The 13,423-nt window shown below is 42.6% G+C and overlaps 1 protein-coding gene across 1 annotated transcript; it reads left to right on the plus strand.

Moving 5' to 3' along the window:
* Positions 1-206: 206 nt before the first annotated feature.
* Positions 207-8,508, plus strand: fmoda (fibromodulin a). Its single transcript, XM_078241943.1, has 2 exons — positions 207-1,122; positions 8,357-8,508. The coding sequence occupies exons 1-2, from the start codon at positions 207-209 to the stop codon at positions 8,506-8,508; spliced, it is 1,068 nt and encodes a 355-aa protein (XP_078098069.1).
* Positions 8,509-13,423: the final 4,915 nt, after the last annotated feature.

The raw sequence follows: 13,423 nt of genomic DNA on the forward strand, positions 1-13,423 counted from the left end.
ACGAATGAGGAAGATATATGCTTGTAAATCATTCTTAATGCTGACCAGTAATTCCTTTAACTCTGGCGATTTTGTTTCAATGTCTACTCTAAATGAAGCCAATAGTATAGGTAACTGGTTGCAGTCTTACTCTGATGATTTAATCTTAACATATCCACAGAGGGACAAACTACCAAACTTAATTCCATACATCTTAAATCCCCAGGATGAAGCTGATTCACATTCTGGTTCTTGCAGCCCTGTGTGGAGGAGGTGGCTGCCAGTACACTTATGAATATTTCAACTGGCTCGCACGTATTATGGGTTATCCTCGATCGTACAGTAATCATTATTTTCAGACAGAGCCTGAACCTCCATTGCCAACCGATTGCCCTGCGGAGTGCACATGTCCACGTATCTTTCCCAAGGCTATGTACTGTGACACCCGGGGGCTCAAATACATCCCCAAGGTGCCAGCCCGGATGAAGTATATCTACCTGCAGAACAATCAGATTGATGCTGTTCCAGACGGGGCGTTTGAAAATGCCACCGATCTGGTCTGGATTGTCCTCCATTGGAATAAAATCTCCAATGAAAAGATAGGCGCCAATGTTTTCTCCAAGCTGACAAATCTGGAGCGAGTATACCTGGGCCATAACAACCTGAGCACGATTCCTTTCCCTCTGCCAAAGTCGCTGAGGGAACTCAGAGTTGCAGGAAACAAGATTTCCAAGGTTCAACCCAGCGCATTGGAAGGGCTCGACAACTTAACAATGCTGCTGCTGAACGATAATCAGCTGGAAGATATCGGAGGGTCTCTCAAAGTTTTGAAGTCTTTATCTTACTTGGACCTCAGCAACAACCACTTAAAGAAGCTTCCCAATGTACTTCCAAACTCTCTCCACCAGCTTTACCTGGATTTTAATCATATCAGCGTTATTCCCAAGGAGTACTTCGATCAATTTCCAAAACTCCAGTATGCAAGGATGTCAAATAATGAACTGACAGATAACGGGATACCCTTAAACACATTTAACGTGTCCAGTTTAATTGAGCTGGACCTCTCTCATAACAAACTGCAGAAGATTCCTCCTGTCAATGAGAACTTAGAAAACCTCTATCTTCATGCTAACAAGATCAAAGGTGAGTGAGACTTGATTCCATTATGAATGGACTACAATGCCCTCTATAAAAGTTTCCATTGAAGTTGACCCCAAATGGGGAGGTGGTGGGGTAGTGGTATTGTCATTGGACTCATAATCCAGAGACCCAGGATACTGCTCTAGAGACCCAGGTTCGAATCCCACCATGATAGATGGTGAAATTTGAAATCAATTTTTTAAATTATGAAATTAAAAGTCTGATTAAGGGCGGCACTATGGTTAGCACTGCTGTCTCACAGTGCCAGGGAGCTGGGTTCTATTCCTGGCTTGGGTTGCTGTCTATGTGGAGTTTGCACATTCTCCCCGTATCTGCGTGGGTTTCCTCCGGGTGCTCCGGTTTCCTCCCACAGTCCAAAAATGTGCAGGTTAGGTTAATTGGCCATACTAAATTGCCCCATAGTGTCCCGGGATGTGTAGGTTGGAGAGGTTGGTGGGGTAAATATGTGGGGTTGTGGGGATAGGGCCTGGGGTGGGATTGTGCTTGGTGCAGACTCGATGAGCTGAATAGCCTCCTTCTGCACTATAGGATTTTTATGATTCTATGATGATGATCAGGAAGCATTATTGACTGCTGTAAAAACCTATCTGGTCCACTAATATCCTTTAAGGGAAGAAATCTGACGTCCTTACCCGGCCTGACTTCATGTGACACCAGACCCACAGCAATGTAATTGACTCATAACTGCCATTCAGTTCAAGGGCAGTTAGGGATGAGGAACAAATACCAGCCTTGCCAGTGATGCCCACACCCCATGAAAGAATAAAGAAAATCATTAACTGTCCCCACCTGCAATTAGTTATCAACAATGGAGAAGGAGGGAAATACCACCCCCCCCATTTTCACTCCAGAAGTTGAACACAAAATATCAAAGCTCCCATTCCAATGCACTAGTGCATCAGAGGGTGCCGTCTTTTGGATTAAAAACTGATGTCCCTCCAGCTTTCTCAATTGAATGTAAAAGAGCCCAAGGCCTTTGGAAGAAGAGCAGGGTAGTTGGCCCCAGTGCCCTGGCCAATATTTATCCTTCAATCAACATCACAAAAACAGATCAACTGGTCATTATCACATTGCTATTTGTGGGAGACTGCTACGTATAAATTGGCTGCCGCATTTCCTACATTATTTTCCTACCTTTCAAAAATACTCCATTAGCTGCCAAAGGATATCCTGCAGATGTGAAAGTGCGATAGAAATGCACATCTTTTGTTTTTGTTCACCTAAAGTAAACCCTCACTTCAGGTGTGAGTATTGAAGGGCGCCCATGTTAGACTATCACACACTTCACCACATTGTCCACGGAGAATTAAATCTAACACTACCAATTAATTATTATGAATCTATTTAATAAAAACACGAAGATAAACCTTAGCTGACTATTCTTAGGTGTTGTTAGATGTATTAAAATTGGATAAAATGTCCCTTGGTCCAGGATGGAAAATAAGAATCAAATGCTCAACATTACTTCGTAACTCCCTTTGTTCAGTGCACATGACAGGTTATCACGATTCAGGGTAATGTTTAACAATAGGCTGCTTCACCCATAAAGATTGAGATGTCCCTAATTCTTTAACAAACTGCGCCTAGGCTGAAGAAATGTTGCCAGATCATCTCCCTTATGTTCATCAAAAACTCAATTTTGATCATTTTGCAGTTCTGGAAAGCAGTGTTTGTTGAATGTGTTCATGTAAAATATACTTTTATTTACTTTGATTGATCCAATAACAATGCACACATCAGACTCTCCAAAGGTCCTGTTCCTCCAGCCAAGGAGATGCTGTTCCAGGTTCGCTGGTGAATATGACTGAATTTCTTCAAGGCCAAAAGAGAAATGAAGCTGAATTTCTGTGTGTGTGCCTGTATATGTGTGTGTGTGAGTGTGTCTGTGTACCTGTATGTGTGTCTGTGAGTGCGCCTGTGTGTGTGTTTGTATGTCTGTGTGTTTTTCTGTGCCTGTGTGTTTGTGTGTGTTTCTGTGCCTGTGTGTGTCTGCATTTATTTCAGGGAGAGGAATAGAAAAATGAATCCTTGACTCCCTACTCTCAGGACAGGGTGTAACAACTTTTGTTAGTGTAAACAATGAGTGCTGACTGCATCCATCAAGATTGGTGCCATGATGGATTTACTGACGCTGAATTTTACAGATAATAGGAACAGAAAGAGTCATTCAACCACTTGATATCTAATCTGCCATTCAGTGAAGACAAGACTGACCTGGATTTTAACTCCAAAATCAATCTTGAACTCTTATTCCAAATGATTAAGAACAGAATTAGAATTTGCAGTAATGAGTCAGAGTCATAGAGTCATAGAGGTTTACAGCATGGAAACAGGCCCTTCGGCCCAACTTGCCCCTGCTGCCCTTTTTTTTTAAAACCCCTGAGCTAATCCCAATTGCCCACCTTTGGCCCATATCCCTCTGTACCCATCGTACCCATGTAACTATCTAAATGCTTTTTAAAAGATAAAATTGTACCCACTTCTACTACTACCTCTGGCAGCTTGTTCCAGACACCACCCTCTGTGTGAAAAACATTGCCCCTCTGGACACTTTTGTATCTCTCCCCTCTCACCTTAAACCTATGCCCTCGAGTTTTAGACTCCCCAATATCTTTGGGAAAAGATATTGACTATCCACCTTGTCTATGCCCCTCATTATTTTATAGACCTCTATAAGGTCACCCCTCAGCCTCCTACACTCCAGAGAAAAAAGTCCCAATCTATTCAGCCTCTCCTTATAACTCCATCCATCAAGTCCCGGTAGCATCCTAGTAAATCTTTTCTGCACTCTTTCTAGTTTAATAATATCCTTTCTATAATAGGGTGACCAGGATTGCACACAGTATTCCAAGTGTGACCTTACCAATGTCTTGTACAACTTCAACAAGAAGTTCCAACTCTTTTATTCAATGTTCTGACCGATGAAACCAAGCATGCCAAATGCCTTCTTCACCACTCTGTCCACCTGTGACTCCACTTCCAAGGAGCTATGAACATGTACCCCTAGATCTCTTTGTTCTGTAATTCTCCTCAACGCCCTACCATTAACTGAATAAGTCCTGCCCTGGTTCAATCTACCAAAATGCATCACCTCGCATTTGTCTAAATTAAACGCCATCTGCCACTCGTCAGCCCACTGGCCCAATTGATCAAGATCCCGTTGCAGTTGGAGATAACTTTCAGTTTGAGTTAACAACAGCAGTGTGTGTTAAGGTGCTTTCAATTCCCTGTGCCAGTATCCAGGCTTTCACTCAGTCACTGCACTCATCAGTTGTGAGTCATTGTTCATCCATTCTTTATCATGGGCAGAATTCGAAGGCTGGTGTGAAACTCCAGCTGGTCTTTACACTCACCATGCAATGTTGTACAAGCCATGTAGACTTGCAGAACCCAATTTAATTGCCAATCAGTTCTGGGCTAAATTACCTTAGCTAGTACAACAGTTGGAGAATATCACTTCTCAGTTTTTTGGCTAAGATCGAGCATTTGATCAAGCTCAAGATGGAGTTCAATGCCTTATCTTATCAGCTTGAATCTTGTTTGTCTCTCTTGTGGGACCATGAATTGGATTCAATTGGATTTTGAATTTGGTTTTTGGAGCAAGCAAGGAATGGATTTGAGTTTGCTCAGTCCATTCTCAACATTGGCTTTGTAACTTTAAGGATGGAGTAAAAAAATTTTAAAAATAAAACATTTGGAGAATATCAACTGATGAAGAATACCAATGACTTTTATCCCTTTGGAATATGAAGCAATCAGCCAGGGTTCGGAGTCCTGACTGCTTGCCAGTGGGCCCAGCTGGGAATTCTCTGGGTATAATCCATCTGAGCTCAGCTCCAACATCCGGATTAATTCAGGAATCTGCTGACCCTCATTTACCAGGCTTACATACAAATACCGGCCTACTTGAGTAAGCCACTGGACAGCTGCCACTGCCAATGGATCTAGACCGTAGTAAGAGCCAGCAGCTTAAAGCACCCAATTGATCGAAGGGGAATCTCATTACTAGATTGAATAGGATAGAATAAAAGAGTGCTAATCATTATGAGAGAGTGATGCTGAACAAAATAGGTCATGAAGCTCCCAAGATCAAACCCCTAGATAATTGCAGCAAATAAAAGCTGTGTAGGGAACAACATATTGGCATGGATTGAGGATTGGCTAGCGAACAGAAATAGAGAGTTGGCAAAATTGGTCTTTTTCTGTTGACAGGATGTGATGGGTGGTGTGCTATGGTGATCAGTGCTGAGGCCTCAATTTTTTACAATTTATATAAGTGACTTGGATGAAAGGACTGAAGGTATGGCTGATGAATTTGCAGAAAGCACCATGATAAGTAGGAAAGTAAGTTATGAAGAGGACATAACAAGGCTTCAAAGGGACAAAGACAGGTTAGGTGAGTGGGCAAAGATCTGGCAAATGGAGTATAATGTGGGCAAATGTGAAATTCTTCATTTTGGCAGGAAGAATAAAAAAGAAACTTACTATCTAAATGGAGAGAGATTGCAGAGCTCTGAGGTGCAGAGGGATCTTGGTGTCCTAGTGCATGAATCACAAAAAGGCTACAGATGCAGCAAGTAATTAGGAAAGTTAATACAATGTTATCATTTATTGTGAGAGGGATCGATTATGCTTCAGTTTCATAGAGCATTGGTGAGACCACAGCTGGATTATTGTGTACTGTATTGGTCTCCTTATTTAAGAAAAGATGTAGATGCTTTAGAATCAGTTTAGAGAAGGTTTACTAGTCTAATACCAAGAATGGGTGGGTTGTCCCATGAGGAGCCGTTGAAGAGATTTGGTTTGTATCCACTGGAGTTCAGAAGAGTAAGAGGCAATTTGATTGATATCTTTGAGATCCTGGGGTTATTGGCAGGGTGGACATGGAGAAGATGTTTCCTCTTGTCGTAGGATCTAAAACCATGGGTCACTGTTTAAAAATAAGAGGTCACTCATTTAAGATGGAACTGAGGATTTTTTTCTCTTAGAGGGTCATGAGTCTCTGGAACTTTCTTCCTCAAAAGGCAGTAGAAGTAGAATCCTTGAATATTTTTAAAGCAGAGCTAGGTAGATTCTTAACAAAGGGGTGAAAGGTTATCAGGATAGGCAGGTATATGGCGTCAGATCAGTAATGATCTTATTGAATGGCAGAGCAGGCTCGAGGTGCCAAGTGGCCTACTCCGCCTCCTAATTCGTATATTCGAATGTCTGTGCTCAGTTATTTCATTTCAGCCAAGGGGCTTATCCGGCCTAGGAAGGAGACTGGAAACTCAGCCAGCGTATTTCTGAAGTTATGTGTCTTATTCACGAAACTTTGATGTAATTTGTGTGTGTGTGTGTTGTAGGAGTTAAGGTGGGAATAGAATTGGGCTTACTTATGATGCTTCTCACAGCTGAATAGCCCTCAAACACCAAGTCCTGACTTTCCACAAGGTCAACACGGTAACCCCCTTCCCACAATGTAAGTGAGCCAGCAGTAATGTATTCTTGGGCTGTAGATTTCTATCAGAGTGTGTTTGGAAGTGAACCTCTGTTCAAATAAAACAGGACACAAAACATCGGAGCAGGGAAGGATGGGTGGGGAGGAGAGGTCGGGGGAAGGGAGGGAGGGCGTGGAGGGGAGGTGGAATAATCTGTGCAGATGCAAAGAAGCATTTAGCATACAGGCCTTCTCAGCAGTGTCTGTAACATCTTCCTGGGATCCAGAATTAGACCATAGCCTGGCTGATCAATGAAAATGCCATCAGTGGTATGGTTCTCAATCTCTCTTGGAAGGAAATTAATGGAAAAGATGAACAAATATCTTACTGGTAATAGCACCGCTTGCTGCATTGGCAACTGACACTGCCAGTTTTAATCTTTCCATGACAGCACACCTCCTAAGAGTGGGCAGGACATCCACCCTCCCACCACACTCCTCCCTCACCCCATTAAAAGTTTGGAATTTTTAAAAATGTCACTTCCCACCCAATCAAAATTCACTCATTTTTGGGGGTTCAAAATTATCCCTTATATTGTGTGAAAGGTAAACTTCTCCCCCAGAATTGGCCTGGGTTGTGGTTTGATATTTTGTGTCTCTTGGGCGATAACAAGGTTTTGGGGTAGAATGGTGACTCTGGTGAATATATATACTTGCCAAAAACCAACAACCTCACCCACGGCTGAGATTCTCCGGTGCCGCTGCAGTGAATGGAGTTTTGGCTGGAACGCCAAATTCTCCATTCTTGCTGGCAGCGGGGCAAGTACGGACGAGATCGGAGAATCCTGATATAGTATGGCAATTACATGGGAGAAGATTGATGGAGCAGGGGGTCTTTTCCTATCCATCATCCTGGATGGCACGGTGGCACTGTAGTTAGCACTGCTCCCTTACTGCGCCAGGGACCCGGGTTCAATTTCGACCTCGGGTGATTGTCTGTGTGGAGTTAGCACGTTCTCTCCATGTCTGCGAGGGTTTCTTCTGGGTGCTCCGGTGTCCTCCCACACTCCAAAGATGTTAGGTGGATTGGCCATGTTAAATTTCCCCTTAGCGTCAGGGGGACCAGCAGGGTAAATACATGGGGTTACGGAGATAGGGTCTAGGTGGGATTATTAACGGAGCAGACTCGATGTGCTGAATGGCCACTTTTTGCACGATACATTATGCACTATATTCTACCCGAACATTACAGTGCTCGGGTAGAACATAGTACTATAAATGGTTGCAGGATTAAGTTGCAGCACCAAGCCAGTTCTAATCATATGCATCAAATTGCTCCCTTTCTTGTGTATTGCAGTGAATAAAACTTAACACATGCTCAGCTGCAGGCAACAGTCCCTTTTTGAACTAACTTGATTCTATGATTTTACTATTGTTTCCACAAAGATAAACTTCTCTGGGAGGTCTCTATCCCTTTGGTCTGCTCTTAGTTCAAGATTATTGCAGGGTTGATGTCGAAACTCTGATGCCACATTTATTCCACATTCTATGATTCTATTCTATGATTTATACTGTGTATGACTCAAAGAACTGAATCAGTCACTAAGTGGTCTGAACAATATATATTCCAGCTCAGCAACGTGTTCTGAATGTGGCTTTAATGATGGACACTCCAAAGGGTTTGTAGCACATTGTATTTGATGCAATGTCGGACATGCTGCACTTAACTATCAGTTACATGTATACTTTGTACATTTTCAAGCATGTCATTGACATTTCAGTTTGTGGTGTTTACAGAGTTTACTGTGGACAGCTTCTGTAAAACCATGGGATTCATGAGCTTCTCCAAGATTCAAGTGCTTCGACTGGATGGCAACAGCATCAGACAAGAAAGTATACCAGATGAGATGCATCAATGTCTTCGTCAAGCAAGAATAATAAACCTTTAATGCGGATTCACCAACCTTATCATGTAAACTTCCTCCTATAGCCGGAATAAATAAGTGACTGGACAACTAGCTTCTTATCTTAAGAGACTTTCCCCTATGTTATCTGACTCTTGTAGCAGGTGATATGTTGCAGCAAGATGGAGAGCTATTCCTCTTTGGGCCTACTCAAGAAACTGTTCCTACAGCATCTGGAACACTTTATTGAGCATTACAGTGCTGGGGTAGAACATTGTACTATAAATCGTGTATGATTGGGTGCAGGATTAGTTGCAGCATCAAGCCAGTTCTAATCATACCCATCAAATTGCTCTCTTTGTTGTATATTGCAGTGAATAAGACTTAACAGCTGCTCAGCTGCAGACAGCAATCCCTTTTTGAGCTGACTTTATTTACAACTCTCCAACAGGCAGGGCGATGTAACAAAATGCTCAGTTCTTGCAATGTATTGCATCTCCTATCAGGAACTTCCACTGAGGCCATTATTAACTTTTTGCTTCACTAGTCTTAGGCGGCATGGTGGCACAATGGTTAGCACTGCTGCCTCACAGCTCCAGGAACCCAGGTTCAATTCCCAGCTTGGTCACTGTTTGTGTGGAGTTTGTACGTTCTCCACATGTCTGCGTGGGTTTCCTCCGTGTGATCCAGTTTCCTCCCAGAGTCCAAAGATGCGCAGATTAGATTGATTGACCATGGTAAATTGACCCTTAGTGTCAGGGGGATTATCAGGGTAAATGCGTGGGGTTATGGAGATAGGGCACGGATGGGATTGTTGTCGGTGCAGACCCAATGGTCTGAATGGCCTCCTTCTGCACTGTAGGGATTCAATGATTAAAAATAATAGATTCATTGAACTGCCAGCTTGTTACATTCCATTTAATGCTAAAAGACACCAACCTTTTGCTTCTGGTTTAAATATTGGCCAATAAAGAATGATAACAGTTTTTTCCCTGATACCCATTTATGCCCTATTTTGGATGGGTCTACCTCATTCATATATCAATGCACATGAGGTTGTTCACCACAGTCCTCTGTTTTACTGAATTGATACTGGATCCTTCTAATATACAAGTTGATCTGAGCATGTAGTATACAATTATACCCTTTTCATTTGTAAAAGAATCCAAATTTCCATTGAATTTGACCGTTTTTTTATTTTGAATCATTCTTATTTCATTGCTTTTAATTCCTAAATATGTTACAAAGGAACAGAAAGTCCATGGCACAGTGCTTCTTTTTATTTTAACGATCTATTGGTTATTCTTTGCTATCAAATCTTGAAATATATTTTCAAAATTAAGATACTAAGGCTAGAATCTTACCACCAAATTCTCTGATCTCGCTACAGCGGGAGCGTGGTGTGAACGGACAGTAAGAATGCACCCTAAAATTCTTTTTGAGGTCTTGCATTTTATATGTCTGAGTTTTACAAGTTAACGAACTTAAGTTTAGTACTGATATACAGATGTTCTACTTCAGATAGCTAGCTGATGAAGAGTACAACTGGAGCATAATTCTTAGACACTTTATAAGCTTTTATTTACAAAGATACATATTACAAACATGCAACTATGGTCTTATGGTCTTATAACTACAAACCCAATTACCATAGTTTCCTGCTCCTACATACAGGAATGCAAGTGAATTCCCAGTTCAAACCCACCACAGAGTACAATTAAATATTAAATTTACAACTAAATTACAGAATATTGAGAGGCCTAGATACAGTGAACGTGGAGAGGATGTTTCCACTCGTGGGAGAGACTCAAACTCGAGGGCACAACCTCAGAATGAAGGGACGCTCCTTTAAAACTGAGATGGGGATGAATTTCTTCAGCCAGAGGATGGTGAATCGAGGGAATTTATTGCCACAGAGGACTGTGGAGGTCAGGCCATTGAGTGTCTTTAAGACAGAGATAGCTAGGTTCTTGATCAATAAGTGGATCAAGAGTTCTGGAGAGAAGGAAGGAGAATGGGGATGAGAATCATATCAGCCGTGATTGAATGGCAGAGCAAACTCAATGGGCCAAATGGCTTAATTCTGCTCCTGTATCTTATGGTCTTAAGGTCTAAACACTCAATTAGTCTTAATTAACGATTTACAACAAATTCCAAATCTCTGTGCTGTGCCTTCCTATTGACCTCCTTAAAGGTGCCAAGTTATACAGTGCCTAACCCCATGTGTTGGAAGCTTGGTAACTGCTCATCAAATGTCCTCATCTGTGAGAGTGAGTGCTAGCAGGCTAGCTTATCATTGGAGGCATTATAACAGTGGCTATTCCTGCCCTCACCCAGTAACCGCAAACTACACTTCACTGCCTGAGTGACAGGGTAGAAATCAGGAACAGAAACCTGGTTGAATTTGCTTTCCACCTAGTTCAGGTGTAGCTGTGGTCAACTGCTGGTGCACTGGTTGATGCAGGGGCCAAACCTTGGACCATATCCCCACAATTTCAATAAAAACCACTGCATCCCAAGTGAAAAGGGGATGAAAGAGGCGTCTGATTCAGTCGTGTAGCTTGAACTGACCGCTGAAAGATAAAGACCAAAATTCTCCGACCTCACCCACAGCTGGGATTCTCCAGACCCGCAGCTGGGATTCTCCAGTCCCGCTGCTGTGAATGGAGATTCGGCTGAGCGCCAAATTCTCCATTCTCGCTGGCAGCGGTGGCGGGGCCTGCAAGATTGGAGAGTTCCGGCCAAAATATTTTAAAATCTCTCTTGAGTGCCATGTGGCCACATGTCTGTCATTGTTCCCTGACAAGGAAAGTGTTATTTTGAAGGAAAATGCTAATACGGCTTAAAAGAGAATCTGTTTTCACTTAACACCGATGTTTCCATGGAATTGCTCGAGGCACAAGCTGGCAATTCTGCTGATCAGCCCCCAGTCAGCAGCAAACCGGTGTGGACATAATTGGGATATTACGGCCTCGCTCATCCCAAAACCGTAAAATCCCGCCCGAGGTCAACAGACATTCCCATGGTCCGCCACTTGTCTGCTACGATTCTCGTGGCGGGCAGGACGGTAAAATTCCAGCCAATGTGCTGTAACTGTGACATGATTCAATCACTTTATCTCACTCACAGCAGTGCTGACATTGACATTGGGCGCCAGATCAGGGATCAGTTGGTAGGTACAATATCACAGGAAACTGCTGACCCAGATTACCAAGCCAGATGCACAGAGTTACTGCTGACCTCTCAAGTTTAGTTTCTGCTCAGCTGCTTAGCTTTAAAATATTTCTATCTTTTGCGCGCCAAGAATTAGAATAATTCCTTTCCAATAAGTCTGCATAAAATAATATACCGGGCAACTATATTACCTTGTTTGTCCTCTTTCATTTTTAGCGTAGATTACAAAATTGCCTTGCATTCTAGGAAGAGAATAATCAATATTTTTACTTTAATTAAAGGATGGTTTAATGGTTTTGACCAAAGCAAGAACTGATATCGTTAAACTGGCTATGTGCTGCAGAAATATGCTGTAGAAAATCGATATTATTAATTGTTTCTTGTGTTTTTAAATATAACATTGCACTTCGCAAAATTTGAAACCATTGTGTTTTCAACCAATTCTGTTCAGCATCCAATCAGATCCCGCACACGGGGCGGAATTTTACTGTCCCAGCCGCCACGGGATTGTAGCGGGCGGGACACGGACCATGCAAAGGTCGTTGGCCTCAGGCGAGATTTTCCAACCTTGGAGTGAGCACAGCCAGAAAATCCCGTCCCCAATCTCGAATTGTCATTGTTGTTTGATTTTATGAATGGGCCAATCACATTCTACTAATGTTATTCTCTTTGCCGGTTCCTCATTTCACTAAATTACCCTGAAAATAAAATACATTGTATTAGAACCATGTAGAAAACTTACTCATTACCGTGTCTTCAATAACATGCCACCCTTTTCCACAAACAGACTATGAGCCTCAGAACATCTTGGACTGAATGTATTCCCTTCCCTTCACCATGCTCTCCCACACCCATCACTATCACAGGACACAACTCTGCACCCATGTAGCTGTAAGATTCGACACCAAAACTTGAAAAACAATGCCAATGCAGATAAATAACATTCAGAGGCATGAGTCTATCTTTGGTATAAAAGGCAGCTATCACCCCAATCAATGACATGGCTTGAGTTCCAAAGCCATTCTCTCTCTGCATATACCAGTTTCTCAACTGTTAAAGCCTCCACATATTGCCAGCTCCCTCTGATCCCCTGTGCCATGCTTGCTGGCCCACCTACCAGCGTTCTCATGACCCTGGTTAATTTCCTCCACCTCCTTATACTGTATCAATAGTCACGCCCGACTTCCTCAATCTTTGTGATGGATCTCTTAACTCCACTCCCTCTCTCTCTCTCTCTCTGTGCTAGAGCAGGCTTCTGTTATCTGGGCTCCTTCCTGGCCTGTTCTAATGCTAAGAACCGGCAAACGTTTATTTCAACAGGTGTACATTTAAGAACAGAGGACTAATTTAGGTGCAATTTTGCTAGACTCAAAAAACTTGCATCAAATGTTCACCTCTTAGATGACACTGTAAACAGTTTCAGACCACATGAATCATAGAATCCTACAGTGCAGAAGGAGGCCATTTGGCCCATCGAGTCTGCACTGACCACCATCTCACCCAGGCTCTCTCCCCATAACCCCATGTATTTATCCTAGCTAGTTACCCTGACACTAAGGGGCAATTTAGCACAGCCAATCCACCTAACCCGGACTGTGGGAGGAAACCCAAGTAGACACGGGGCGAATGTACAAACTCCACACAGACAGTGACCCAAGCCAGGAATCGAACCCGTACCATGGCCATCAGGTCTTCAGGTCTTTCGTTAACAATCCTTCTTCAGATCTCAAAATGACTAATCAATGAAATAATGAATCTCAGCCCAAGTGTAAATAAATAGCGTCAA

The sequence above is a fragment of the Mustelus asterias genome, chromosome 25, assembly GCF_964213995.1.
Source record: "Mustelus asterias chromosome 25, sMusAst1.hap1.1, whole genome shotgun sequence".
Taxonomy (NCBI): domain Eukaryota; kingdom Metazoa; phylum Chordata; class Chondrichthyes; order Carcharhiniformes; family Triakidae; genus Mustelus; species Mustelus asterias.